Raw genomic sequence first — 25,758 nt, forward strand, 5'->3', positions numbered from 1 at the left:
AGGGTTCTGCCTCTCGGGCGCCGCGACCCGTCAATACATGTACTTAACGTGTATCGGCCCCCGCATAAGCCGCGTGTTACTTTCAGCGAAATTTTCTATCGTGCTCTCAAATTGGCTGACAATGAATCCCTGGTGATCATTGGGGATTTGAACGCACCCAGTCTACACTGGGGCTATCACTTCGAGAAAGCCAGGGGACGCAAGCTGGTGGAGGTCATCTCCACCCTTCGTCTTACGTTGCTCACGGATCCGTCTTGCCCCACACATGTGGGCAACTCGGTCACCCGTGACACTGGTCCTGACTTATCTCTGGTTAGGAACACTACAAACGCCACATGAGAGAACCTGGGGGATACCCTGGGCAGCGACCACTGCCTTCTCCGCATCACGCTTTTGGCGAAGGCAGCCCGTAAAAAATGGGGACAGGCTAAAAAAACTGCCTCTCCCGTAACCGAGAGTAGAGTAAGCATGAAATGTTTACGGGCATAATGCGAAGCGCACGCGGACACGACGAGACGCAGGCCTGACAAGAATGTATAAGCAGCGCGTTCGAAACTGTCCGAAGTGCGTAGCGGCGAAAGCGTTTTCAGCACCACTTTGCCTATGTTGGTTGGTTTATTGGGGTTTAACGTCCCAAAGCGACTGAGGCTATGAGAGACGCCGTAGTGAAGGGCTCCGGAAATTTCGACCACCTGGGGTTCTTTAACGTGCACTGACATCGCACAGAACACGGGCCTCTAGAATTTCGCCTTCAAGAAATTCAGCCGCCGCGGCCGGGATCGAACCCGCGTCTTTCGGGTCAGCAGCCGAGCGCCGTAACCACTGAGCCACCGCGGCGGGGCACTTTGCCTATGTGACACTGGTGATGTTACCACTGGGTTACGTCACACATAATTCATGACGAAGTAATGACAAATTACTGATTAGTATGTAATGACTGATTAATGACTAAATACTAATAAACTGCTAATTAATGACGCTTAAGCTTCGCCTTTAGGAGTGGAACGCGACAGCGTGTTGTAGCGCCCGCGGAACGCCACCACCCGTTCGGCGTGATGCCTCGTCCTTTGAACGCGACGCTTTTTGAGGAAAGGAAATTACGCAGTAATTCTCTGCCACCTCGGTGGACACCCGAGCCGCACCTTACAGGAAGGTAGGAACGCCACCACCCGTTCGGCGCGATGCCTTGCCCTTTGAACGCAACGTTTTTTGAAGACAGGAAATGGAGCAGTAATTCTCTGTAATCGCGGTGGACACCCGAACCGCACCGTACAGGAAGGGAGGAACGTCACCACCCGTTCGGCGCGATGCGTTGCCTTTGAACGAAACGCTTTTTTGAGGAAAGGAAATGGCGCAGTAATTCTCTGTCATCTCGGTGGACACCCGAACCGCACCATACAGGAAGGGAGGAACGCCACCACCCGTTCTGCGCGAAGCTACCGGCGCTTGTATGCCGGTCCTGTAGGAGGGCTTAGAGAGTCTCGTTAAATCTCGTACGGTGCCCGGATGTTCTCGTTTCAGTGCCCGGATGAGTGGAATTCAGTGCCCGGATGTTGGCTCTCGGTCTTGGCGCGACTATCACCACCCTGCCGACAACGGGAGCTAAAAGCATTTCATGCTTAAATATTGTGGCATGTATGTGCTTTTTGCACGCGTTATTAGAAATCGGAAATTATAATTCCGTGCATTATCAAACGCACAGCTCGACTGATATCTTGATAAACAATGAGAAGGCGCTGGCAGCAGTTATTTTTTGTGACTCGTTTGGAGACCAACCGGCGCTTGCATGCCGGTCGCGTAGGAGGGCTTAGAGAGTCTCGTTAAATCTCGTTAAGTCTCGTACGGTGCCCGGATGTTCTCGTTTCAGAGCCCGGATGATGGCTCTCGGTCTCGGCGTGACGTCACCACACTGCCGACAACGGGCGCTAAAAGCATTTCATGCTTAATAAATAATTGGCAGCAATTTCGAACCCAGGAAATCCCTCCCGTACTATTCTCCGACGGCTATGCGGAGTGGGCAACGCAGGTCGCCACAATACAGAAACAACACACGCAAACACTTCACACCCCCGACGAGATCGCCGCAGTGGACAATCACCTCCTGCGTCTGTGGGAGGCGCGCCGGAGCTTAACGAAACTATGGAAGAAACACGAGACGAATCGCAAGCTTAGACTCGCATTGCACAACTTACGGAGCAGGCTGCGGCATATGCCGCCCAGCTCACAGACACCAATTGGCTAGAACGCTGACACTCGGCAGCGCGTCAGATGAGCTCGAAGGGGAATTTGGCGTCTCTTACGCAGCCTCATCGACCCTTCTCAAACGAAAGGGGAGACGCAAAAACAGCTCCGGCGGGCTCTGCACGGGTACCAAGGTACGACGGCGCAACTTAAGGACACTTTAAAAGCGTACGTTGTTGGGCTAGTCGGTCAATCATGGTGAATACAAGGGGGGGTACTGCGCACAAAAAGACAAGGACAAGAAGATAACACAACAAGCGCTTGTTGTGTTATCTTCTTGTCCCTGTCTTTTTGTGCGCAGTACCCCCGCTTGTAAGGACACTTTGTGCGACAGGTATCTCTGCCGCACAAATGACCCGGTTCGGCCCGAGTACACGTACTCCGGCAAGCCAAATCAAGATTTAGACGCTCTTTTTGAGTTGCATGAACTTAAGGCGGCCCTCGCTAAAATGCGCCGAGGTGGGGCACCGGGTCGGGATCACATAACAGTGAAACTGTTGGCGAACCTCTCCGACTCTGCATACCTCTATTTGCTACAATACATAAATCAGATCTTGGATGGGTGTCCACTCCCACTCGAATGGAAAACATCGCTTGTAACGTTCGTCCCCAAAGCAGGTAAAGCCGTGACTACGGACAACTTGAGACCCATCTCATTGACCTCGTGTGTGGGAAAGCTCATGGAGACGATGGTTCGGGATCGCCTCTCTCCATACATGGAGGGTAAGGGCCTCTGCAGACACTATGTTCGGGTTCCGCCCGCACATGTCTGCACAGGATGTCCTACTCCAACTACACAGGGACATAATACGACCCACAGCCATGCAACAAAACGACAAGGCCATTCTCGCCCTCGATCTTAAAGGGGCATATGACAATGTTAAACATGGCACCATACTCTCTAACTTGAACACCACTAACTGCGGGGCGAAGGTCTTCGCCTATGTCAGAGACTTCCTCTCTGCGCGTCAGGCACTCCTACGAATCGAGGACGAGGAATACGGCCCGTACTCTCTGGGTACACGAGGTACACCACAGGGGGCGGCGTTATCACCGCTCCTTTTCAACATCGCCATGATGCACCAGCCCGGCCGACTGGCTCAGGTGGAGGGCATAAAACACGCACTCTACGCAGACGATACTACAATCTGGACCACCGAGGTGAGCCTTGGGGAGATGGAGGACCGCCTTCAGCAGGCCGCCTCCATAGTCGATGCATATGCTGCCGACTGTGGTCTGCAATGTGCGCCCGCCAAATCAGAGCTTCTACACGTCAGGACAAGCCACAAGGACAACACGTCTCTACACATATCTCTGTCTGGTGGTCCCATCAGAGAAGTGGCAAAGGTCCGGATCCTTGGTCTGTTCATCAATAACAAACTTAGGCCGTACTCTACTATAGCGAAACTCAAGAGCATAGGTGAATAGGCAGGGCGCATGATCCACCGTGTTTCCAACAAGCGGGGTGGTCTACAGGGCGGGGACGCGCTACGGCTCGCCCATTCCTTCGTGACCAGCCGGATCCTCTGCGCCCTGCCGTACCTACGCACCACCAAACAACAAGACGAGCGCATTGACGACATCATCAGGAACGCAACAAAGCGAGCACTGGACCTCCCGGTGGCTACCTCCAACGCCAAACTGAAGGCGTTGGGAGTGGTAAACTCCTATCAGGAGTTGCGGGAGGCCCACCTCGTGAACCAATACACGCGGCTATCGCAGACGGTTCCTGGGCACCGCCTGCTAAATCGCTTACACATTCAACACACATGCACACCAGAGGGGACGGAGAACATCCTGGTGCTGTGGCGCCACATGCTCTGGGTCGCTCCGCTCCCGCGTAACATGGACATAGCTTCACACTAAGGCAGACGACAAGCGCGGGTTCGCACGCTTGAGAGGCAATATGCATATAAAGAGGGCGTCTACTACGTGGACATCACAGGGCCGTAGCCTGCGGGATTCTTCACTGCTGCCGTAGTCCACCGGGGAATGAATGTCGATGGGCTATCTTTTCGGGCCCAAAATTCAGCACGAGCGGAGGAAGTCGCTATAGCTCTCGCTGCCGCCGATCCAAAATCGAGAACGGTTATCACAGACTTTCGGCGGGCCGGTGAACATTATCTTGCATGCGAAGTATCACGTCTTGCCTCCCAAGTTATAAGACGCGCTCCCGCCGATCCAACTGGCAAAAAAGTGATCTGGGCTCCTGGCCACCAGGGTCTACGAGGCAATGAGGCCGCTGATGCGGCCGCCTGAGCGCTCACACACCGGGCTCCTCATCCTAGCTCTCCTGGCTCAGGCGCTGATAAACTGCTTCTCCGGTTCAACGAAGGGGTAGTTTAGCTGATGATGATGAATTGGCGCAAAACAACATTGTCAGAGTACTTGTATCAGTGCAGCGCTAGTGCGAATTCTGAAAGGGAAGTTTCATTCAATGGTTACGATATCTCTGATGGCTCTACTTTTTCGTGTCGAGTCTGATGGTTTGCATTAATGCGGAATCATTGTGCCTCATGCGATGGAAGTCCTATCAGCCAAAGTTGTCCGCAGAAGTCCGCAAAATGTGTCTCCATGAAGTGGTACCTCCCACGTGACCTCATTCGGAAAAATAAAAATTCGCCGGGATTAGGGGTCGAACCAGGGCCCTATATGTGTCAGGCGAGCACGCGATGAATATGAAAGGAAGGGTATTTTTTTTCCTTCATTGCATGGAAATCAAATCCGCTGAACTACCAAATGCTTTACGTAAGCACATACTAATCCGCGACGTCGACACGCATTCTCATGTCTTCGTACACTACACTCCACAAGCGCATAAAATTGCGGGAGGCATACACATGCGTCACACGCACACACATATATATATATATGCCCATATACATAGTCGTAAACGTAGCAGGGCACGGCAGAAAGTTAGGTGGGCGGATGAGATTAAGAAGTTTGCGGGGATACAGTGGCCGCAACTGACAAAGGACAGGGTTAATTGGAGAGACACGGGAGAGGCCTTTGCTCTGCAGTGGGAGTAGTCAGGCTGATGATGATACATAGTCGTTGGTTCCGGCGTGTTAGATGAGCACGGATTGAACGCGTTGTTGTGTGTATGATGAGAAAATACGTTGGGAATCTGTACTGATGTGAGAGAAAAATGACTTGCCAAAAAGAAAGCGTTCCGAATGTCGAGCGGCAGCTCTGGTGTTTTATTACCTTGCCCCAGCGGGAGCTTCGGCTGTGGGTCACCTGGCGTTGCATCGAACACAACCAGCGCTCCGTTGAATGCATCGAAGTGCACCGGCAGACTATGCAGAACCCAATTTCATGCCCTGCGCATGCGACGCGAGCGGACGCTTTCGCTAGGTCAAGGTGTGTGACGTCACGGAGCGAGTACCCAGCGACCCAGCACACCTGAGATGCCTCTTTTCCTCTTCTACACAACGCGGGGACGCACATGTGCCACAGCCCTCCGAAGTGGCTCGCGCATGCGCAGTATGGCACATACCTTCCTCCTCTCCGCGGTGGTGCGCGCATCTGCTGGGATGCCGCTCCCCTCCTCCTCTCTGCGGCACGCGTAGTGTACGTGACTAGAAACACGTGTGGCTCTTTAGATATAAAAAAAAAAATGGCAGAGGCTTAGCCTTGGCTAAGCCTGGTAGGTTGCGAAACCAAAAGCGCAGCGCCTACAACAAACGTTGCCTACAACTGAAGGAACGCAGAGCGCCGCGTCTACAGGTCGCGCGTGGCTACCGGCCGTCGCTGCGCGACGACTCAAAGCGTCTTCGGTATTTTTTTATATTTTGTTTTTGCTGTTGTTGCGACTGAGAGAAAGAAAACAATCTACAGCTGGTATGACGTCACGGCGGCAGTAGCTCCACAGGTGCGCAGCGCGGCAAACACACACCGTAACTGCAGCCAGGCTCTCTGAAGGAGCGGAAATAATAGAAGCACACCTCACCGCACAATATGAAAGACTATCAGGCACTGAAACGGGACGCTTCATTCTAAAGAAAGCAGGAATACAATATGAAGGAATCCGTACACACACCTTTCCAATTCCGAGACACATGCACGAACACTTAACAGTCCCTCTTCTGCCCAAAAACATGCATCCACACTACGATACGGACAGAAGAAAGGCTAGGGCACAAAAACTTCACGAAAGATTTTCCGTTCAGGAAGACACGGTGCACGTGGACATGGCAGAACATGCGGACAGAGACGCCTTTTCTCTGGCAGTTGTCGATCATCGAGGTTCTCGCCTTGCATCGGCGACAATAGATAAAACAAAATATCCGGAGGAGGCCGAAGAAGCTGCCATAGCTTTAGCCATTACCTCCACCACCACCAAATACATCATAAGTGACTCCAAAACAGCAATTCGAAATTTTGCAAAAGGAAGGGCCCACTCAGCTGCCATCAAAATCTTACAAAAAATCGCCAATACCCGCCAGATAACATTGATCTGGGTCCCCGCCCATTCGGACCATCCTGGAAACGAGGCGGCGCACCAATTATCCCGAGGATTCGTGGCTAAAGGGGAGGTGCGCTACCCCGAGCTCAGGTCGGCCATGGAGCGAATGACAACCTACAAAGAAATTACTACCCACTTCAAGAAAGAAAGACAGATCTTCCCAGAACCACATAAATCCCTCAGTAAAACACAACAAGTCAGTTGGCGGCAGCTCCAAACAGACACTTTCTTTAATCCATACATGTACTCCATATTGTTCCCGGAGCAGTACAGCCCCGTCTGATCTCTCTGTGGGCACCAAAAGGCAGACACACCGCACATACTATACTCATGTACTCAAGACAAGCCATCGCACAGTCTGCAGCTCTCTACCTAATCTTAGTGGGAGGTCGCGCTGCTCAGCTCGGACCCGGAGGTTCAACTTCGAGCCACAGAGCGAGCCGAAGAGGTCGCCGAACGACATCATCGGTCGGCCACATGGCATCCGGCCTAGAAGAGGAGCCCACCGCGGGGAGGGGAACATGACCCCAATCCGCGCCTAACACCTCTTCTTTAATAAAGTTTACCTCCTCCTCCTCCTCCTCTGATGGTGCGAGTTGGTCGCCCATAATCTGCAGCTGGTATGACGTCAGAGCGGCAGTAGCGCCGCAGGTGCGCGGCGCGGCGTAACTGCAGCCGGGCTATCTGAAGGAGCGAGTTTGTCGCCCATATTCACTCCGCTAATGGTGTAACGGGACGGCGGCGGCGTCACGCGAAGGCTTGAAAGTGCGAGTAGTATTGCTTTCGCAATAAAAAGAGGTCTTATGCTGAAAGTCAAAGAGAAAGATCTCTGCCGAATAGTTCAGGCTTTCGTGATAGGCAGAATAGTTTACGCCGTTCCCTACCTCAAGCTAGGGCTGCCGGAACAGAACAAAATAGATGAGATCATGAGGCAGGCATATAAAGCAGCATTGGGGCTGCCCCACTGCACTCCTACGGAAAGACTTCTTCAACTGGGGATCTACAACACCACCACGGAACTATGCGAGGCACATATATTTGCGCAATTAAGGAGGCTTGCGACCTCACCCCCGGGGAGAAAGATCCTGAGCAACCTAGGATTACATGATAGAATTCCGGAAAGAAACGCGCAGGCAAAATTACAGACAAAAGTTAGAAAATTACTCACCATTGAACCACTTCCAAAAAACATGCACCCTGCTTTTCACGAAGGCAGGAGGAGAGCCAGAACAAAGGCCCTTGAAGCCAAGCTCGAAGGCTCGGAATACACAACCTATGTAGACGCGGCGGAATACGAAGGAGGCGACTCCTTTGTGGTCGCGGCCGTGAACGACTCGGGTGAAACATTAACGGCCGGTTCGGTCAAAACAAAAAACTCAGAGACAGCGGAGGAGGCGGGTATCGCCATGGCAATGGCCAGCACCAAAGCAGTCACCATAATTAGCGACTCCATAGTGACTATCAACAATTTTGCGCGGGGTATGATCTCCCAGGAGGCAGAACGAATATTAAGACATAAAGACTGGGACCAAAGAGAGGTGGAACTAATATGGGTGCCGGCACACTCAGGGAACAGGGGAAACGAGTTGGCTCACAGTATAGCTCGAGGTTATGTCAGCCGAGCAGTGAGCCGGGTTGAGTATCCAAATTTCACGAGAGATGCATTCATATCATTTCACGAATACACCAATCAGTTTAAACTGGAAAGGGGGATCTATCCGCCACCAGACAAAAAGCTAGACAAAAGCCAGGAGGTAACGTGGCGTCGGCTCCAGACGCGAGCCTTCTTTAGCCCGTCGAGACTAGCATACATGTATCCAACACAATACAACGCTACTTGCTAACAATGCGGCGAGATACCCGGATATGACCACATTTTATGGAGCTGCAGAAAGGCGCCGCCACCGGCGGACCTACTACCAGTCCCTTCTCTAGAGCGGTGGGAGGCTATACTGGCCAGCTCAGACCCGTTGACGCAAGTCCAGGCCACTGAGTGGGCTTACAAGGTCGCCAAGAGCCATGGGCTCGAAGCCACTTAGTATAATGCCCACTAGGGCTAAGTGCTGACAGTAAACGCTTTCCAATCCAATCCACCGGAGGGCTGTCATGATAGGAGCAGAGCTCTCCCTCTAAAAACTTGCTGACGTTCAAACGCAAATGTTTTCTCCAATGCTGAAGACTGTAGTACTCTCCATTTTTTTTTAGTCACAGCTGTGTAGGAAGGCCACTGGCAATGACAGCACTCCCCGTTACATGGTCACGTAATCGGAGGGGGGGACAGGGACTGGGGTATCTGTTACAGCCGGCGTCGTCTCTTCGGCGCACCGCGGTTGATGCGACTCGCGCCTGCTCTCAAAGACCTCGAGGGTGAAAGATGGTCAGACACAGGACACACCTTGGGTAGCGATCACTACATCATAGAGATTGAAACACAAACCAGGCCTATGAAGGGGAAGCTGCGCGAAACGAAGCTGTCAGACTGGGACACCCTCCGAAAAGTCCGGGACAGAAGCGCTCCGAGGCAGATATCGGATCTATATCAATGGGTTGAGACACTCAAAAGAGACGTAAACAGTCACACTAGACAGACCCCAACCACCGAACATGACATCACAGACTCGAGGCTGGCCCACATGTGGGAAGCCCACGAGAGCCTCTTGAAGAGGTGGAAAAAACAGAAGCACAATAGAAGGCTAAAGAAGAGAATATCGACACTCGAAAAACAGATAGAAGACTGCACAAACGAGCTTCAGCGTAAACACTGGGGACAAATTTGCGATGAAATGAATGCAAAGCTAGGGTGCAAGAACACGTGGCATCTTCTTCGCCACTTACTAGACCCAGGACAAACAAAGTCGGTGGCACAAGGGCAGCTTAAACGATTGATTCACAAATACCAGGGAACAGCCGCGGACCTAATAGAGGAACTGAAGAGAAGGTACCTTAACACAGACAAAGGGGGTTCATCTCCAGCTTACCAAGGAGCAGAGAACACACAGCTAGATGAGGACATCTCGATAGCGGAGGTATGGAGAGCAATGAGTCAACTAAGAACCACGTCGGCAGCGGGGGCAGATGGGGTAACCAACAAAATGCTAAGGAACCTAGATCTAGTCTCGGTCACGGCAGTCACAGATTACCTAAATGAGATATGGAAACGAGGTAGTCTATCCTCCCAATGGAAACATGCCAAAGTAATCTTTATTCCAAAACCCGGGAAGAAACTTGAAGTGGGCAACCTCAGGCCGATATCGCTAACGTCCGGCCTGGGGAAGCTGATGGAACATATCATATTAAACAGACTCCAGGAATACGCAGAGGAAAGGGAGGTATTTCCTGAAACGATGCTAGGCTTCAGGAGCAAGTTGTCCACGCAGGACGTCATGCTCCAGCTCAAAGCAGACATCATAGACCCGCCGAACAAAGGGGGCGCCAAAACTATACTGGGCCTAGACCTACATAAAGCCTTCGATAACGTCAAATACGAGGTCATACTAACTAATCTGGCGGAGATTGCCCCTGGAAAGCGGACCTACGATTACGTAAGGGACTTTCTAACCGGCAGAACCGCAGAAATAACTCTAGGAGACATCCAGTCAGAAACTATTAGGCTGGGAGACAAGGGAACTCCGCAGGGCTCAGTGCTCTCTCCTTTCTTATTCAACCTGGCGTTAAAGAACCTACCGCCGCTATTGAAGACTGTCGAAGGTATAATCCATACGCTATATGCGGATGACATAACAATATGGACGCATACAGGAAACGATGGGGAAATAGAACAAAATCTCCAACACGCGAACTATATTGTCCAGGATTACGCGGAATGGGCAGGACTAAAATGCTCGCCAAGCAAATCCGAACTTCTGGTGATCCGGGGGGCTAGGAAACGCGATACCAACGCAGGAGACATTCACGTACTGGTAAATGAGACTCCTGTAGCCAGAGTTGACAAAATCAGGGTCCTAGGACTTATAATACAGGACAATAGAAAGAGCACAGAGACAATAAACAGGCTTAAGTCCACAATTAACATGACAACCAGGCTCATAAGGCGAATAGCTAACAAAAGACGGGGAGTCAAAGAGAAAGATCTCTGCCGAATGGTTCAGGCTTTCGTGATAAGTAGAATAGTTTACGCCGTTCCCTACCTCAAGCTAGGGCTGGCGGAACAGAACAAAATAGATGGGATCATAAGGCAGGCATATAAAGCAGCATTGGGGCTGCCCCACTGCACTCCTACCGAAAGACTTCTTAAACTGGGGATCTGCAACACCACCACGGAACTATGCGACGCACATATATTTGCGCAATTAAGGAGGCTTGCGACCTCACCCCCGAGGAGAAAGATCCTGAGCAACCTAGGATTACATGATAGAATTCCGGAAAGAAACGCGCAGGCAAAATTACAGACAAAAGTTAGAAAATTACTCACTATTAAACCACTTCCAAAAAACATGCACCCTGCTTTTCACGAAGGCAGGAGGAGAGCCAGAGCAAAGGCCCTTGAAGCCAAGCTCGAAGGCTCGGAATACACAACCTATGTAGACGCGGCGGAATACGAAAGAGGCGACTCCTTTGCGCTCGTGGCCGTGAACGACTCGGGTGAAACATTAACGGCCGGTTCGGTCAAAACAAAAAACTCATGGACAGCGGAGGAGGCGGCTATCGCCATGGCAATGGCCAGCACCAAAGCAGTCACCATAATTAGCGACTCCAAGGTGGCTATCAACAATTTTGCGTGGGGTATGATCTCCCAGGAGGCAGAACGAATCCTAAGAGATAAAGACTGGGACCAAAGAGTGGTGGAACTAATATTGGTGCCGGCCCACTCGGGGAACAGGGGAAACGAGTTGGCTCACAGTATAGCTCGAGGTTATGTCAGCCGAGCAGTGAGCCGGGTTGAGTCCCCAAATTTCACGAGAGATGCATTCATATCAGTTCACGAATACACCAATCAGTTTAAACTGGAAAGGAGGATCTATCCGCCACCAGACAAAAAGCTCGACAAAAGCCAGGAGGTAACGTGGCGTCGGCTCCTGACGCGAGCCTTCTTTAGCCCGTCGAGACTAGCACACAAGTATCCAACACAATACAACCCTACTTGCAAACAATGCGGCGAGATAGCCGGATATGACCACATTTTATGGAGCTGCAAAAAGGCGCCGCCACCGGCGGACCTACTACCAGTCCCTTCTCTAGAGCGGTGGGAGGCTATACTGGCCAGCTCAGACCCGTTGACGCAAGTCCGGGCCACTGAGTGGGCTCACAAGGTCGCCAAGAGCCATGGGCTCGAAACCACCTAGTATAATGCCCACTAGGGCTCAGTGCTGACAATAAACGTTTTCCAATCCAATCCACCGGAGGGCTGTCATTATAGGAGCAGAGCTCTCCTTCTAAAAAGTTGCTGACGTTCAAACGCAAATATTTTCGCATTTCTCCAATGCTGAAGACTGCAGTACTCTCCATTTTTTTTTTTTGAGTCACAGCTGTGCAGGAAGGCCACTGGCAATGACAGCACTCCACGTTGCATGGTCACGTAATCGGAGGGGGGTACAGGGACTGGGGTATCTGTTACAGCCGGCATCGTCGCTTCGGCGCACCGCGGTTGATGCGACGCGCGCCTGCTCTTGCACTCTTTCCTCTAATATCTTTGAACTCTCCTATATCTGCCCGGGGCAGCGGTTGTGGCTCAGCTCGAGCCAGTCGGCAGGGCCGTGCAATTTTCTTTTTATCCTTCTTTCAATCGCAACAACAACAACAAAGCGAAAAGCCGCGTGACCCTTGCATGCATTCACACATGTTGGATGCTCGAATACAGCCATGGCCTGATTTATGGCCTACACATGCGCTGCCGACCGGCCACAGCAGTCGGTGTTTTCGACTGCGGATGCTTTAAAACCACACGGGCGCTTACGTGTTTGTTGGGATTGAGACAATTTTCCCAAAGAGTGTCAATGAGGGCCCTGCCAGGTTGGCCCTTTTTGTTGTCAAATCCGTTCCATACGACCCAGTGTACCTCCAGGTTCAACGCATCGTGGTACACTGCTTGGCGGCCAAGATTTATTAATCTTTTCGTAGACGCCACAGAGCGTTTCGGCCTGTCGTCCTGGAGGTCCATGTCGTCGATGCGCCCCTGTGCGAGAGTAATGCGGGAAATTAGCAAATAAACGGCATTCTCTTACAGAGAGTGATATGCTATAGATACTATTTGTGCGTAGACGACGTCGAGTGCAGGCTTCGTTGGGGATTGCAGCCAAAAACTGCAGCATTCGTGTGTTGAGAGATAAGACTGCTTTGTCCGAGGGAGTACCCGCTCCCACGGACACATTCTTTATAGACCTTTGCATGAGAGAGACAGGAAAACAACTTTATTGCCATAGAATGGCGAGATTTAGGGCAGGTGGGCTTGGTGTGGCCCCTAGGTGGGGCCATGAGCCGAGTGCCAGTTGGATGCTCTTGTCTGGCCTTCCGAGGAGTTCGTTCCATCCCTCTGCGGAGAGAGCCGGCAGTAAGCTTAGAGGGGGCGGATATCCCGCGCAACCTAACAGGATGCGCGCCTGGGTGGCGATTTTTCCCTCGTTACAATTTTGCTTGCGCTGGATTTAAGTTGGCGTGGGAGCCGGGCACTGCCGTCTCATCTCTGTGTGGAGGTTTGTGAATTCGGCAAAGGTCGGGGAGCATCGGAAAGAGCGTCTGCCTCCGTGGGGCCGGCCGGACACTCGGTTGGTTATTCCTCGGGCTAGTCGGTTGGCACCTTCGTTTGCAGATCTTCCGCGTAGGCAGCTACCCTGTCCAGGTTGATCTTAACGTCAGGATGCAGCTGCAAAGGATGCCTGCAGCTGGGTGGCAGATAAAACCTGCCGAGCAATTTTGGATCGCTCTTTCGGAGTAGCTTAGGACTGTGCGCGTACATGGGTCAATGATGGCTAGCGCGATGGTGTCTTTTTCGGCCGCTGTGGGAGAGTTGGCTCGTACTGTGGCGATGGTGACGAGAGTAGATTGTGATGTGGTTGCACAAGCCACATATGTTTGCATTTTGCCGGGCAGCGCAGAGGTATATTGCGCCTTCGTCGCCGAGGTATGGGCATCTATGGTTTGGGCTTTCAGTTGGTGGCGCGTATCATGGAGGCCAGGTAGGATGTTTTGGGGGATTCGTTTTATGACGAGGCGGTTATGGACCAATATCGGAATGGGAGCCGTGGGGTGGACATCACCTATGGGGTTGATGTTGAGATGATCAGGTACGACACGCCCGTGTTTGGTGCGGCAAAAGCGGTGGAATTGGGCGGTCTTGTGTGCCTATATGAGTTCTGTGAGCGTGTTGTAGATGCCGAGTTAAGGAGATGCTACTTGCTAGCGTATTGGGGTAGCCCCAGTGCCGCTTTGTACGCTTGTCACCATTTCGCGTACTTTATCGTGCGTTTTCAGACACCCCTAGAGCGTGGTGGTAGCGGTCTTGGGCACAAAGGAGACGCCCTCGACTCAGCGTGGCAAGCTCAGCAGAGACCCGCTACCAAGTGACAAGAGATTTGGCCGTTTGCTGCTCAGCTTTAGCCGGTCGCAAGCCAGAGAATGGGTTGGAGCCTAACGCACACAAACAAAACACACCTTATATAGCAAACATACGATACACACGATTTCACAATCACTAGTACGAGCTCATACAAAGTGATTAACTAGACAATGCAACTCGTGCAAAGTTACACTCGAGATTGTGGGGTTACTGGCACGGTTCGGACCCTGAACTCAGGGCCAACGCCACTCCGCTAGCCCGACCACACCTGTGGCCGTGAAGAACAACACCACCGAGGAATAAGCCCGCAGGCAAGAGCTTTAATTGGGATCTCCCAATGTCTTTCCTCGGTCGCGCGCAGGCAGCAGCGGCAGGCAACAGGCACAGGAGACAGGCACAGAGCAGTTCAGGTCACCTAGGCCGCCGCTGGTGTCGCGTCCGTTCTCTCTCAAGGCTCGCTGTCAACTCTCCATCAGACTGTGCCCGTGCGCGCGGCCCGTGCGGCCGCCGAAACCGAGAGGGGCGGGTCAGGAGGGCTGCCCACGTGACGACGCGTAGTCGCGGGCGCCTCCCCTCCGTTCCCTCCGCTGCTGCGCCTAGTGGGGGCCGCCGGAGGAAGAGCCGTGGTAGGCCACGAGAGAGAGAAGGGTGCATCCGGCGGGCGAGGGGCAACATGGTACCCCACACCCTCCGTCTCTCAATAGTGACCTCCACCCGCTGAAGTGAACTCGGCGGCTCAGCAGGCCCATGCCGCCTGTCCGGAGGCTGGGCCCCGGGATGGTAGCTCTGCGCCTGGGGCGCGGGCCAGACCAGGATGGCGCCCGCGAAAGCCGGCCTGCTCCGCATGCAGGCCGCCCATCGTCAGCTCGGCCCGCGCTGTTCCGGAACCGCCGCCGATGCCCCGTGCGATGGTGTGGGGGCGAAGTTCGGCGGCTCGATCCCCGGCCGCGGCCGCTCTCCGTGGCCGTCGTTGAAGCCAGGGCCGTAAATCAGGGCAGCCGGAGGGGGGGCTCGGCTCCTCCGAGCGGGCGTCTTGCAGTGCTCCGGGTACAGGAACTACACCGGCTTGTGTATCCACACAGGCAGGGTGGGCACGAGACCTCCCGCACCAGCCTTTGCCGTGGTCGGCATGGGTCACATTGGCGATCTCGCCCAGTTCGGATATTGTGACGTCGGGGGCAAGGATCTCCTTGCATTCGGTCCACCGTGCGCGATCTCGCGCGTCTGGCGTTCTTTCGCCGTTTGCTCGATCTCGAGCTGTTTTGGCCAACCGACGCCGCCGTGTGCGTGATCTCACGTTTTCGGCATTCTCCCGTTCCCCCAGCGAGCTCGCTGGCTTCGGGTATCGTAGCGATGCCTGTAGAGATCTCTCTGGGCTTCGCTCGCCTCTGCGCAATCTTGCGCGGGTGGCGTTTCTGCTTCCACAGCAACCTCCCTCTGGAAGTACTGTTTCAGCTCTCCCACGTGAATGGGTCCGCTGATTCGGCCCGATCTCGGGTCTTTCAGCCGGTAGTTGAGCCGCGAAAGCTTCTCAGCGATCAGGAAGGGTCCCACCCATTTGGGCGCTAGACTGGCCGCGAAACCTGCGGTTGCATCGCTGAGTGCGTGATTGCGCTAGAGAATGAGGTCTCCCATCTGAAAGTCCACGTCTCTGTGTGCGCGATTATAAGTGGCCTTTTTACTTGCCCTGGCCTTCGCGCGGCTGCGGTTCGCCTCCTTAATGGCATTTGCCAAACGCTCGCGCAATCGCCTTGCGTAGTCGTGAACATCTGCCGTGACTTCGCGGACACTCTCCGACCCTTCCATGAGGATTGTGTCCATAGGCGTGTTCAGCTCCCTGCCAAACATGAGAAAAGCCGGCGTGAAGCCGGTCGAGCGATTTGTGCTCGTGCGCAGAGCGAAGGAGATAGCGTCCAAGTGCTCATCCCAATCATTGTGCGATCTCGCATATGCGCCCAGGAGCGGCTTGATATCTCGATTTCGGCGCTCGCTCACATTGGACTGGGGATGGTAGCACGTGGTTTTCTGCTGCCGGACACCCATTGCTGCACACGTATCACGGAAAACTTTCGATGTGAAATACGTGGCATTGTCAGTGATCAGCCGCTTTGGGAAGCCGTAGCGGCAAAACACTTCACACAGCTTTGCCAGGATCTCCCGGGCAGTCGCTTTTCGCAGCGGGTACAATTCAGCGATCCCACTGAAGTGACACGTGACTACCAGCACGTATTTGTACCCTCGTTTGCTGCGCGGCAGCGGCCCCATCAAATCGCACGCCAGGATCTCCCAGGGCTTGGTGCTTATGACGGGTTGGAGTAAGCCGGGTGCCTTTCCACCTCTAGGCTTTCTCTCTTGGCATACGTGGCATGTTCGTACATATCTACATACGTCAGCCTTCATTCCCGGCCAGGTAGCAAACCGACAAAGCTTCTGCCATGTCTTTGGAGCGCTCCCGTGACCGTCTGCGTCGCGATAGTGCCGCACAGCGGCGCGCCGCAGTTTGCGCGGAATAACGGCTTTGAAACTCTCCTCCGAGGCCTCTTTGCCTGGCACGTATTTTAGCAAAGCTCCATCACGGTCCAGCAGGAAGTTCTCCAACTCACTCGCCGCAATACCAGCGACACTAGAGTTAGCGCCAACCACACTACCAGTGGCTTCACAGCGCAATTTGGCCTGACTCGTCGGAGTGTCTGTCTCTTCACTAAGACTATTGATCAACTCCTGACAGAATCAGTCGTCCTGCTGAGCCCTGACAAGCTCTTCTCTGCTGAACGCAACCTCGAGAGGGATCCCCGCTCCAACGAGGTGCACGTGCTCTCGGGGCTTCGAAAACGGGGCACTCCCCGCAACGAGCTCCTTCCGCAGAGGGGGAGACAGCTGCCACTCTGCCTCCTCCTCGTCCTGGCCGGCCGGTTGGGTGTCAGTGACCGGTGCCCGTGACAGCGCATCGGCGACTACATTTGCAGTGCCTTTGCGGTAACGCACTTCGAACACACTTCGAAGCGTTGCAGTGTCAGGGCCCATCGCGCAAGCCTCCCGCTGGGCTCACGCAGGCGTTTCAGCCAGGTTAAGGCCATATGGTCGGTCTCGACCGTGACCTTTGCCTTCGCCAACTGGCGGTGGCTTGTAGTGGTGCTCGGGACCTCCCGGAGCAATGTGCGCTGCGTCACCCTCTGCCATCTGGCGGGGAGCGCTGCCCGCATCTGCGGGCGTTGACGCAGTTAGACCACCTGGTCTGAATGCGTGCGCAGGAGTTGAAAGGAGCGAGTAGCCGACGCCAACTGGCAATGGCTCTACGAGCAGTCCAGGATCTCCTGGGTGGAAACTCGGTTTGCGAACCGCATCTGCGGACGCGCCTGAGACATAGCGGAGCGTTTGGAAGCCACTGACACCTGACTTTGGCTTTCCTTGCTGGCCGGAATCTCCCAGCGCGCAACCAGTTGCGCGACCCGCATCTGCGGGGGCGCGTGGGGACACGTTCAGCAGAACGGAACTCCTGTAGCCACAGCCATCTGGCTGCTCCAGCTCGGAGTATTCACCAGGAACTCCTGGCGAAATATTTCGGGCGCCAGCCGCGCCTGCGGCTTCATGCCTAGCGCCCGACGGACCTTGCGCTACCGCATCCGCGGTCGGTTTAGATGTGGCCACGGAAACGATGCTCGAGATCTCCCGTGCTTCGCCGCATACATCAGCCAACATCATTAGGTCCGGCAGCCCGTAGCGCGGGCTGGTCATGCTGTTCTTCGTGAGCTAGCACCCCACCTGGAACTCCAGAGGGGCCCCACGTTGGGCGCCAAAATGTGGGGTTACTGGCACGGTTCGGACCCTGAACTCAGGGCCAACGCCACTCCGCTAGCTCGACCACACCTGTGGCCGCGAAGAACAACACCACCGAGGAATAAGCCCGCAGGCAAGAGCTTTAATTGGGATCTCCCAATGTCTTTCCTCGGTCGCGCGCAGGCAGCAGCGGCAGGCAACAGGCACAGGAGACAGGCACAGAGCAGTTCAGGTCACCTGGACCGCCGCTGGTGTCGCGTCCGCTCTCTCTCAAGGCTCGCTGTCAACTCTCCATCAGACTGTGCCCGTGCGCGCGGCCCGTGCGGCCGCCGAAACCGAGAGGGGCGGGTCAGGAGGGCTGCCCACGTGACGACGCGTAGTCGCGGGCGCCTCCCCTCCGTTCCCTCCGCTGCTGCGCCTAGTGGGGGCCGCCGGAGGAAGTGCCGTGGTAGGCCACGAGAGAGAGAAGGGTGCATCCGGCGGGCGAGGGGCAACATGGTACCCCACAAGATAGATTACAATGCAAATGAATTATAGCACTTAAAGTTCACTAACACAAGAGAGGGGCAGACAAACAAACAAAGTTTTTTTTTTATAGGCATGCTACCGTTGGACGACCAAATGTCCACGGTGGAGCCGTCTCGCAGACTGGCTCACGCCGCCTCGTTGGACCGTGGTTGGGCGAGGGGTATTGTCCCGGGAGTCGAGCGGGGCGCGCTTCGCTGAACCTTAAACAGCGGCTCGGGCTGACCGACAGCGCTCAACGCCCTTCACATATAGGCCAGCTCCGCGCCTGTTTGTTCTTCGCGCCAAGGCAGGCGCGCACATACACACAGTATCGGCTGTGCAGTCTCCTCGCGCCGGGCGCGTCCCCATTGGTCAGGAGCTGAGACTGGCTTGAAGTTGCTTCCTGATCTTTCTAGTCTGGCGCCGCCGCCGACACGCGAGTGAAAGAGGCAGAAGGCATCGCTTAGCACACTCAAGGCTACGCCCTATCCGTCGGCTTCGAGTAGAAACGTCTCCAACATTCCTGAAGGTTCGACGTCCTGGCTGACGGAATCACCTTAGTGTCGCGCAGGCTAGCCATCGTGAAGTGGGCAGCCACACACACAAGGCTAGTCGATGTGCCAGGTTTCCTTCTCCCCTGTTTAACGATGCGCGCTGGCGAGATGAGTTCACGTGGCGCTAGTTTTGTTTCTTTTTTCATAAATGCGCTGAATTTTCTGCCAACGCTAAATATGTATTGCTGTTCACAGCTTCCTCGTCCTTACGGCGAAGGTGATAGTAGGGGTAGGAGTATACTGCCCTGCTAATGGGAAAAGCTTGCGCGAGCCGACAGAGGGCGTCCTCCTTCATACCTCTGCGGCGGGTGGCGATGCGGCGGATGAAGCAGTTGATCTGATTGACTGTGGGGCGGAGGCGTTGAATGCATGGTCTCCGAGTTTTGTGTGTTGTTCTGTATAACCGTACCCAGAACGTGTATGATCCGGACTGGAAGTATGGGATGTGTGTCGGCTAGGAGCCATAGGCTCTCGATGGTCGAGCTGGGCAGGCGAACTCGTTTTTCTCTGATGACTAGTAATGCGGACTTCGTGGGGGAGCATGTGAGCCCGTTCGCCTGTACAAAAGCGTGCACTTTGTCGATTGCTGTTTGGAGGGAGCTTTGAATTTCCTTGTCAGAGTTGGAGTTTGTCCAAAGGGTAATTTTATCGGCATATGTTGAGTGTTTAATGTGAAGTACGTCTTCCAGGAGTGCAAGGAGGTCTGTCATTGTAGTGTTGAAAAGAAACGGGGATAGGACTGCTCCTTCTGGTGTTACTCGGGTGCCTAGGGCGATCTTTTCGCTGTGGAGGTCTGCAATGTGAACTTCGGCTGTACGGTTTTAAACAAAGTCGGTGATGAAGTCGTAAGTGCGAGTGCCTGCAGTCATATGTGTGAGGTTTGCCAGGATGGAAGCATGTGACACGTTGTCGAAAGCCTTGCTGACGTCTAGGCCTGGGATGGTTCTTGTAGCTCGGATGTGGCTCGGATCGAGGATATCAGGTTTGATTTGCCACATAATGTCTTGAGTGGAGAGGCCGGTCCTGAAGCTGATCATAGTGGGGGGGGGGGGAGGGGGGGGAAGGTCCTCTTGGTCTATGTGAGTGTGGAGTCTATTCAGTATGACATGTTCCATGATCTTTCCCGGGATGGAAGCTAGCGAGATGGGCAAGAGGTTGCCAAGCTTGGGTCGTTTGCCTGGCTTAGGTATGAAAATCACTTTGGCATGCTTCCAGGAATCTGGAACTCGGCCCTCATGCTAGTGATGGTTGAAGAGGTCCGTTGGTACTTCGACGGACTGATAGGCGAGATTACGGACCATCTGGTTGGTTATGTGGTCGTCGCCGGTTGCCGCGGTGATTTTAATTTGGTTGAGGGTGGCGTGGACTTCTCCTTCCGTGATGTTGGCGTCCATGTTGAGGTTCTGAGCACATGTGTATCCTTAAGGGATGGTGATTTCAGTGGAAGTACTGATTTATTTGTCCTGCAGGGTGGTGAGGTTCCTCATTTGTGTCCTGAAAGGTGGGTATAACGCGGGTGAGGTTCTTGTGAGATGTCGATTTGGAGTGAGTTGGGAAGACGTCTGACCAAGAACCACGAGTTTTTGCATCCTAACTGGCCATTAAGACGGTCGCAGGTTTGATGCCATTGCTCCCGACTCATTTTGAGGTAGTAAGCTTCAATCTCGCGCACAATGCGAATGAGACGGAGCTTGATGGGTCGATTGTGTTTTTGGTGGAGCCAGAGGGCAGGAATACTGCTCTGGGCCTCCCACCTGTGTATGACTTTGGCCTCGGAGTGGGGCCATCCTCGTCCTGGGTAGTCGAGGAGGTGGCTTTGGCGGGGTCTTCGTGCAGTGAGTGTGTCCGTGTTTCCAGGGCGTCTATAGGGGTTGAGTTGCTTTTGGTGCGTACGTATCTGAAGGCGTCCCAGTTAGTGGGCTTGATTATTTGTTTGGGGCTTTGCTGTGCGTAGCCGCGCAGGTTGGGCTGAGAACATAGAGGCCGCTACCTACGCTCATGGCGAGTTTTTCCCAGTGCGCGTCTGGTATGTTGCAGGCGAAAGTGAGATCAGGGCAGCTGTCTTGTGTGACATTGTCGCCAATGAGAGTAGGCCTGTCGTGGTCTAGGAATATTGTTAGGCCCAGTGTTTGGGCTCTCTCCCACATTTTGGCGGCCTTACAACCACACGTTTGGAGGGGTAGCCCCACACCGTATGCGGTGCGTTGAAGTCATCTAGGATGAGTAGCATCCCTGTTTGTGCAGCCGCGCAGGCGTTACGAACGAGGGTTGCCATAGGGGTCCCCTGGGCGCTGCCATATTGTTCACTGGATTGTCGGGAGCACCTCGCGGTAGCACGTGGAAGTGGCGGCGGCACCGGTTTCCTACAGTCTCGAGCAGAGGCGTTTCAACTACTCCCTCGCCCGATGCAAAGGTATATAATCACCGCACCTAGGTCTTTAGCACTAGCTGTTTGGCGGGGTTGGTGTGGTGTTTAAGTTATTGTCGTCTTCCCTTCCTGTCTAGCAGTGCAATCAAAAAATTTTACGCCTTTGGCGCCATGGCCTATTCCATCCAGCGTTTTTGAACAGAAATTGAAGATAATGGTTCATTGTTCTGATTAGTAGCAGAACTTTTCTTTTCTAGAAAATGATAATTGTTTTTTGGGAATAGAAATGGCGCAGTATCTGTCTCACTTATCTCGGTGAACGCCTGAACCGCGCCGTAAGGAAAGAGACAAAGGAGGCACTGGGAGAAAAAGACTCTGCGACAGCATCGCGACCGACAAGTTATGACTGGCTGTCGCGGTGTTCAGTGCTCCCGCGGTACACGAAAGGGACAGCGGAGCAGTAATATCAAGCAAGCGGCTGCGTTTGCGTCTGGAGGATGTTGAGTAGGCGCAACTGATGATTAGGCGCGATGCCGTCTTTCTAAGTTGCTGTGACGTTAGTCACGGAAAAATTTCATTAGTACGGAAATTAACTGGAGGTAATTAAAAGGATAAAATTACTAAAAGTGACTAATTGGCAAGGAAAGCTAACAGTAAGATAACTACCTCATGGCATGCTGCTTGCGCTTAATTATCTTGAAGGCTTGAAGGTTGCCTTATTTGCAATCTGAGTGGTAGAAGCCATCAAAGGGACAGAGGGGACTTTGGGAAAAAGAACTGCCTAAAACGCAGCTTTAAGGGTACATTGCGCCCACTATTTCACAAGACAGGTGCGGATGAGTGCGCGGTAAAATGAATTCCCACAGTTTAAATTAACAATGTTCACCACAGTATCTGAAACGCTCAGTTGTCACGGGTATTTAGAACGTTGTCGATACAAGTACACAAAAAGAGCAACATTATCATGGTGTCTGTATGTACATGTACTACATACAACATAAGCAACTCTGTACACATTGGACACCAACATATTTCATGAACATTTCGCAATACAATCATACAACAAATGGTCTTTGAAGAGGTATAGGACAATTATCACGCTCCCCTTTGGCATGTGTCTTATTGATGTGTTATTACTTTCAGTAGTGTGCAGGTATGTGGAGATGATAAAATACAATGATTGCATCCAGCATTTGCTGCTTAAAACTAGTAAAGGCTAGGGAACGTGGGGTGCGTATCGCAAACTTGAGTAACTAGAAAATTTTTAAATAAAATTAGAGAGTTGCTTTGTTGTTAGCCATAATCGTGGTTTTTTGCTTTGACAATATTCTAAAAGGAAACAATTCAGTTAATTGAGGATACCAAGAACACTTCACGAGCTAGTTGATTTTCTAGTTGAGTTTCTATCACGACGAAAACAGCGCAAACTTCACGAAGGACGCTGAAAGGGGAGAGAAGACGCAGGCGCTGACTGACAACGGAACTTTTCTTTCTCTGCAGATCGGTAAATATACTCAGGATATCAAGAACAACAAGAAGGATAAGACGTGAAACACGGACAATCGCAGCCGGAAACGAGCAGGCAGTCATGACTGCTGAGTTGTCGAAAGGAAACGAAATTCCTTATCTAGAAGGGCCACGGATGGGGTGCTGACAGAGCGGTATTTTAGGCTCGCGATATTTTTGGCTTCAATTATCTCTCAGGTGATTTGCTCACTGCACCTGCTCAGCACAGTCTTGTCACTCCAGTGAGGGGTGCACTTAAAATCGAGGCAATGACCGACCAGAGTGATTGAGATTCGTGTGCTTACATTGTAGTTGTGCTCTGACAGTCTTTTGTTTAGGCATCTGCCGGTTTTGCCTACATAAGCATTTCCACAAGACAAGGAAATTGAGTGAACTATGCCTTCAGCACAAGAATCAAACGGATCGCGATGATTCGTCGCGCAGCCAACGTATCTGCGGCCCATCTGATTTTGCACGATGCTTGCACAGGCTTTACAGGCGATCTGGAGCTGTTAATATTACGTCTGTTCTTATCTTTCCCGATCTTGCTCAGGGAATGTGAAATCCCATGTGCGTAAAGAACCACTTCAACCTTCTTGTCCCTGTTCCGTTGACGTGCTGCTTTTTTTGTCAACATGACTTCGGCCACCGATGATTAGAGCATGAGAGGGTAACCAGCCTGCACAGCCTGCAACCAGCCTGCAAAAAATTATCTTCAAGCTTATGATTGCATGATTTTTTGACGCGTTATAGAAGCAGGAGCTACCCATGCTGCATTTAACTAACTTCGAGTGTGTTGAATCAAAACGCAGGAAGGGTTTTTTGCTCGAGGCTCAAATGCCCAGCACAGATGATGGTTGTCAAAATGGAGTCTTGATTCCAAATATCGCAGGAAACCATTTGAAGGCAATTCGTGGGTGGCAACCAAAGGGCTAGGAATGCTAGAAAAATTTCAAAGAACCTTTGAAGCTTCGAATGGGAGGGTCTGATGTTCGAAATCTAGGATGGCAAGATAGGTTTGGTTTATGGGGTTTAACGTCCCAAAGCGAATAAGGCTATGAAAGACGCCGTAGTGGAGGGCTCCGGAAATTTCGACCACCTGGGGTTCTTTAACGTGCACTGACATCGCACAGTACACGGGCCTCTAGAATTTCTCCTCCAAAGAAATTCATCCGCCGCGGCCGGGATCGAACCCGCGTCTTTCGGGTCAGCAGCCGAGCACCATAACCACTTAGCCACCGCTGCGGCCGGATGGCAAGATAGTCGTCGAAACCTCCCGCACTCCGGGAATCCCAGAAACGAGGCTGCCAACCTTTTAGCCCGAGGTTCTTTAAACCGGGCTCAGGTGGCCTCGGATCGCGGATTCACGAAGGAGCGCATGCACACATTCAGCGAGCTGACGCAGTCCTAGAGAGCCTCAGGCCAGCTCTACCCCCTGCCCCACTCCTCCCTAGATAACAAACAACACTCTGGTGCAGACTACAGCCACACTCTCTCCCCTCACCCCTTACCCTAGCCCACCATCATCCCTCCTTCCCCACTCCGGCATGCGCCCTATGTCCAGAACCCTTCGCCTCTTCCCTCCACATCATTTCCCTCTGCCCGGCGGACCCTTCCCTCGGGACCTAGAGAACCTCAAGAACTGGGAGGACTGGGAGACCCTGTTGCACTCGGAGGACCCGGCCGTGCAGACTATCGCCACCGGCCGGGCTGCCAGAGTTATGGACCTTGGGAACATAAACACTTGAGTGCAGTCGGGTCGTGCGGGACCCTGGGGCGTGCCCCGAAATCCTCTTCAAATAAAGTTTTTCTCTCTCTCTCTCCCCTCCTCAGCAACTGGCGCGGCAGTATAGTTCACTATACGCGGCAGTAAGGGGTGCAGCTGTGCATAGCCAATGTGACGTCACACAGCAGCAGTACAACGAGCACGCGCGCGTCGGCGGTGGCAGCTACACCGCCGCTCCTTCGCCAGACGTCTCGTTGCAGTCGAGTGATTGAGCCGCACGGCTCCGAAGCGGCCCAGTGAAGCTGTAGTGAGTTGAGCACAAGGCTTTCGCCAAGCACTTTAGAATTTCCAATGTCTCTTCGGTATATTTTTGAGCAAAAGAAATGCGCAGTATGTCTCATCTCCGTGGACACCTGAACCAGAGCGAAGGCGCATAACTGCCCCCTTGGAATAGTGGACTCCTCAATCGGGCTTTAAGCTGCGTGACGGTAGTGACAGATGTGTGCTGCATGCTTTCGCATTGACAACGTTGTGCCAGAAACGCTACCACCTGCCAGGGTTTCAGAGTGGGTGGGGACTTTAATGTATATATAAATACAAGCGGGAGTTTCTCATCACTTATGCGGGAGAACAACCCGTTCCTCTCGCTCGTAACACCTACCACAGCTGTGGAAACCTCGCGAAATACTTGCGCAGATCTCTGCTTTCAGAACCAGGCATTGGTGCAGCAATTGGAGAAGGGAGAGAGAAAAAAAAATCTCTGCCTCTCCCGTAACCGAGAGTAGCGTAAGCATGAAATGTTTACGAGCATAACACATTGGTTGTAGATGGTACTAGTCGAAATCTTGAAATGGGTATAGTGTTCAACACACCACACCACACAAAATGTGCACTGGTCCATGTGGACGCAATCGTTTCCTGTGAGTGTCTGGGGAATCTCTAGCACTCTGCCTCGTCAGCCGTACCCGGTTTCTGTTTGCTTTTCATCTTTGTAATCGTTGTTTTCATTCCTCGGTTATTTGTACCACTTTGCCTATGTGACATTGGTGACGTCACCACTTGAATACGTCACACATAACTGGCGATGAAGTAATGACA

At 53.0% G+C, this 25,758-nt stretch overlaps 1 protein-coding gene across 1 annotated transcript in view; it reads right to left on the minus strand.

Moving 5' to 3' along the window:
- The window catches only part of LOC149366318 (uncharacterized), a 43,668-nt gene that overhangs the window by 4,540 nt on the left and 13,370 nt on the right, over positions 1-25,758 (minus strand). The window contains exon 4 of the mRNA XM_089570230.1: positions 12,624-12,842. Coding sequence (XP_089426356.1) covers positions 12,624-12,842 — 219 coding nt within the window. The remainder of the gene's footprint in view (positions 1-12,623; positions 12,843-25,758) is intronic.

The sequence above is a fragment of the Amblyomma mixtum genome, chromosome 1 (genome assembly GCF_055824585.1).
Source record: "Amblyomma mixtum isolate Tamu chromosome 1, ASM5582458v1, whole genome shotgun sequence".
In the NCBI taxonomy this organism is placed as follows: domain Eukaryota; kingdom Metazoa; phylum Arthropoda; class Arachnida; order Ixodida; family Ixodidae; genus Amblyomma; species Amblyomma mixtum.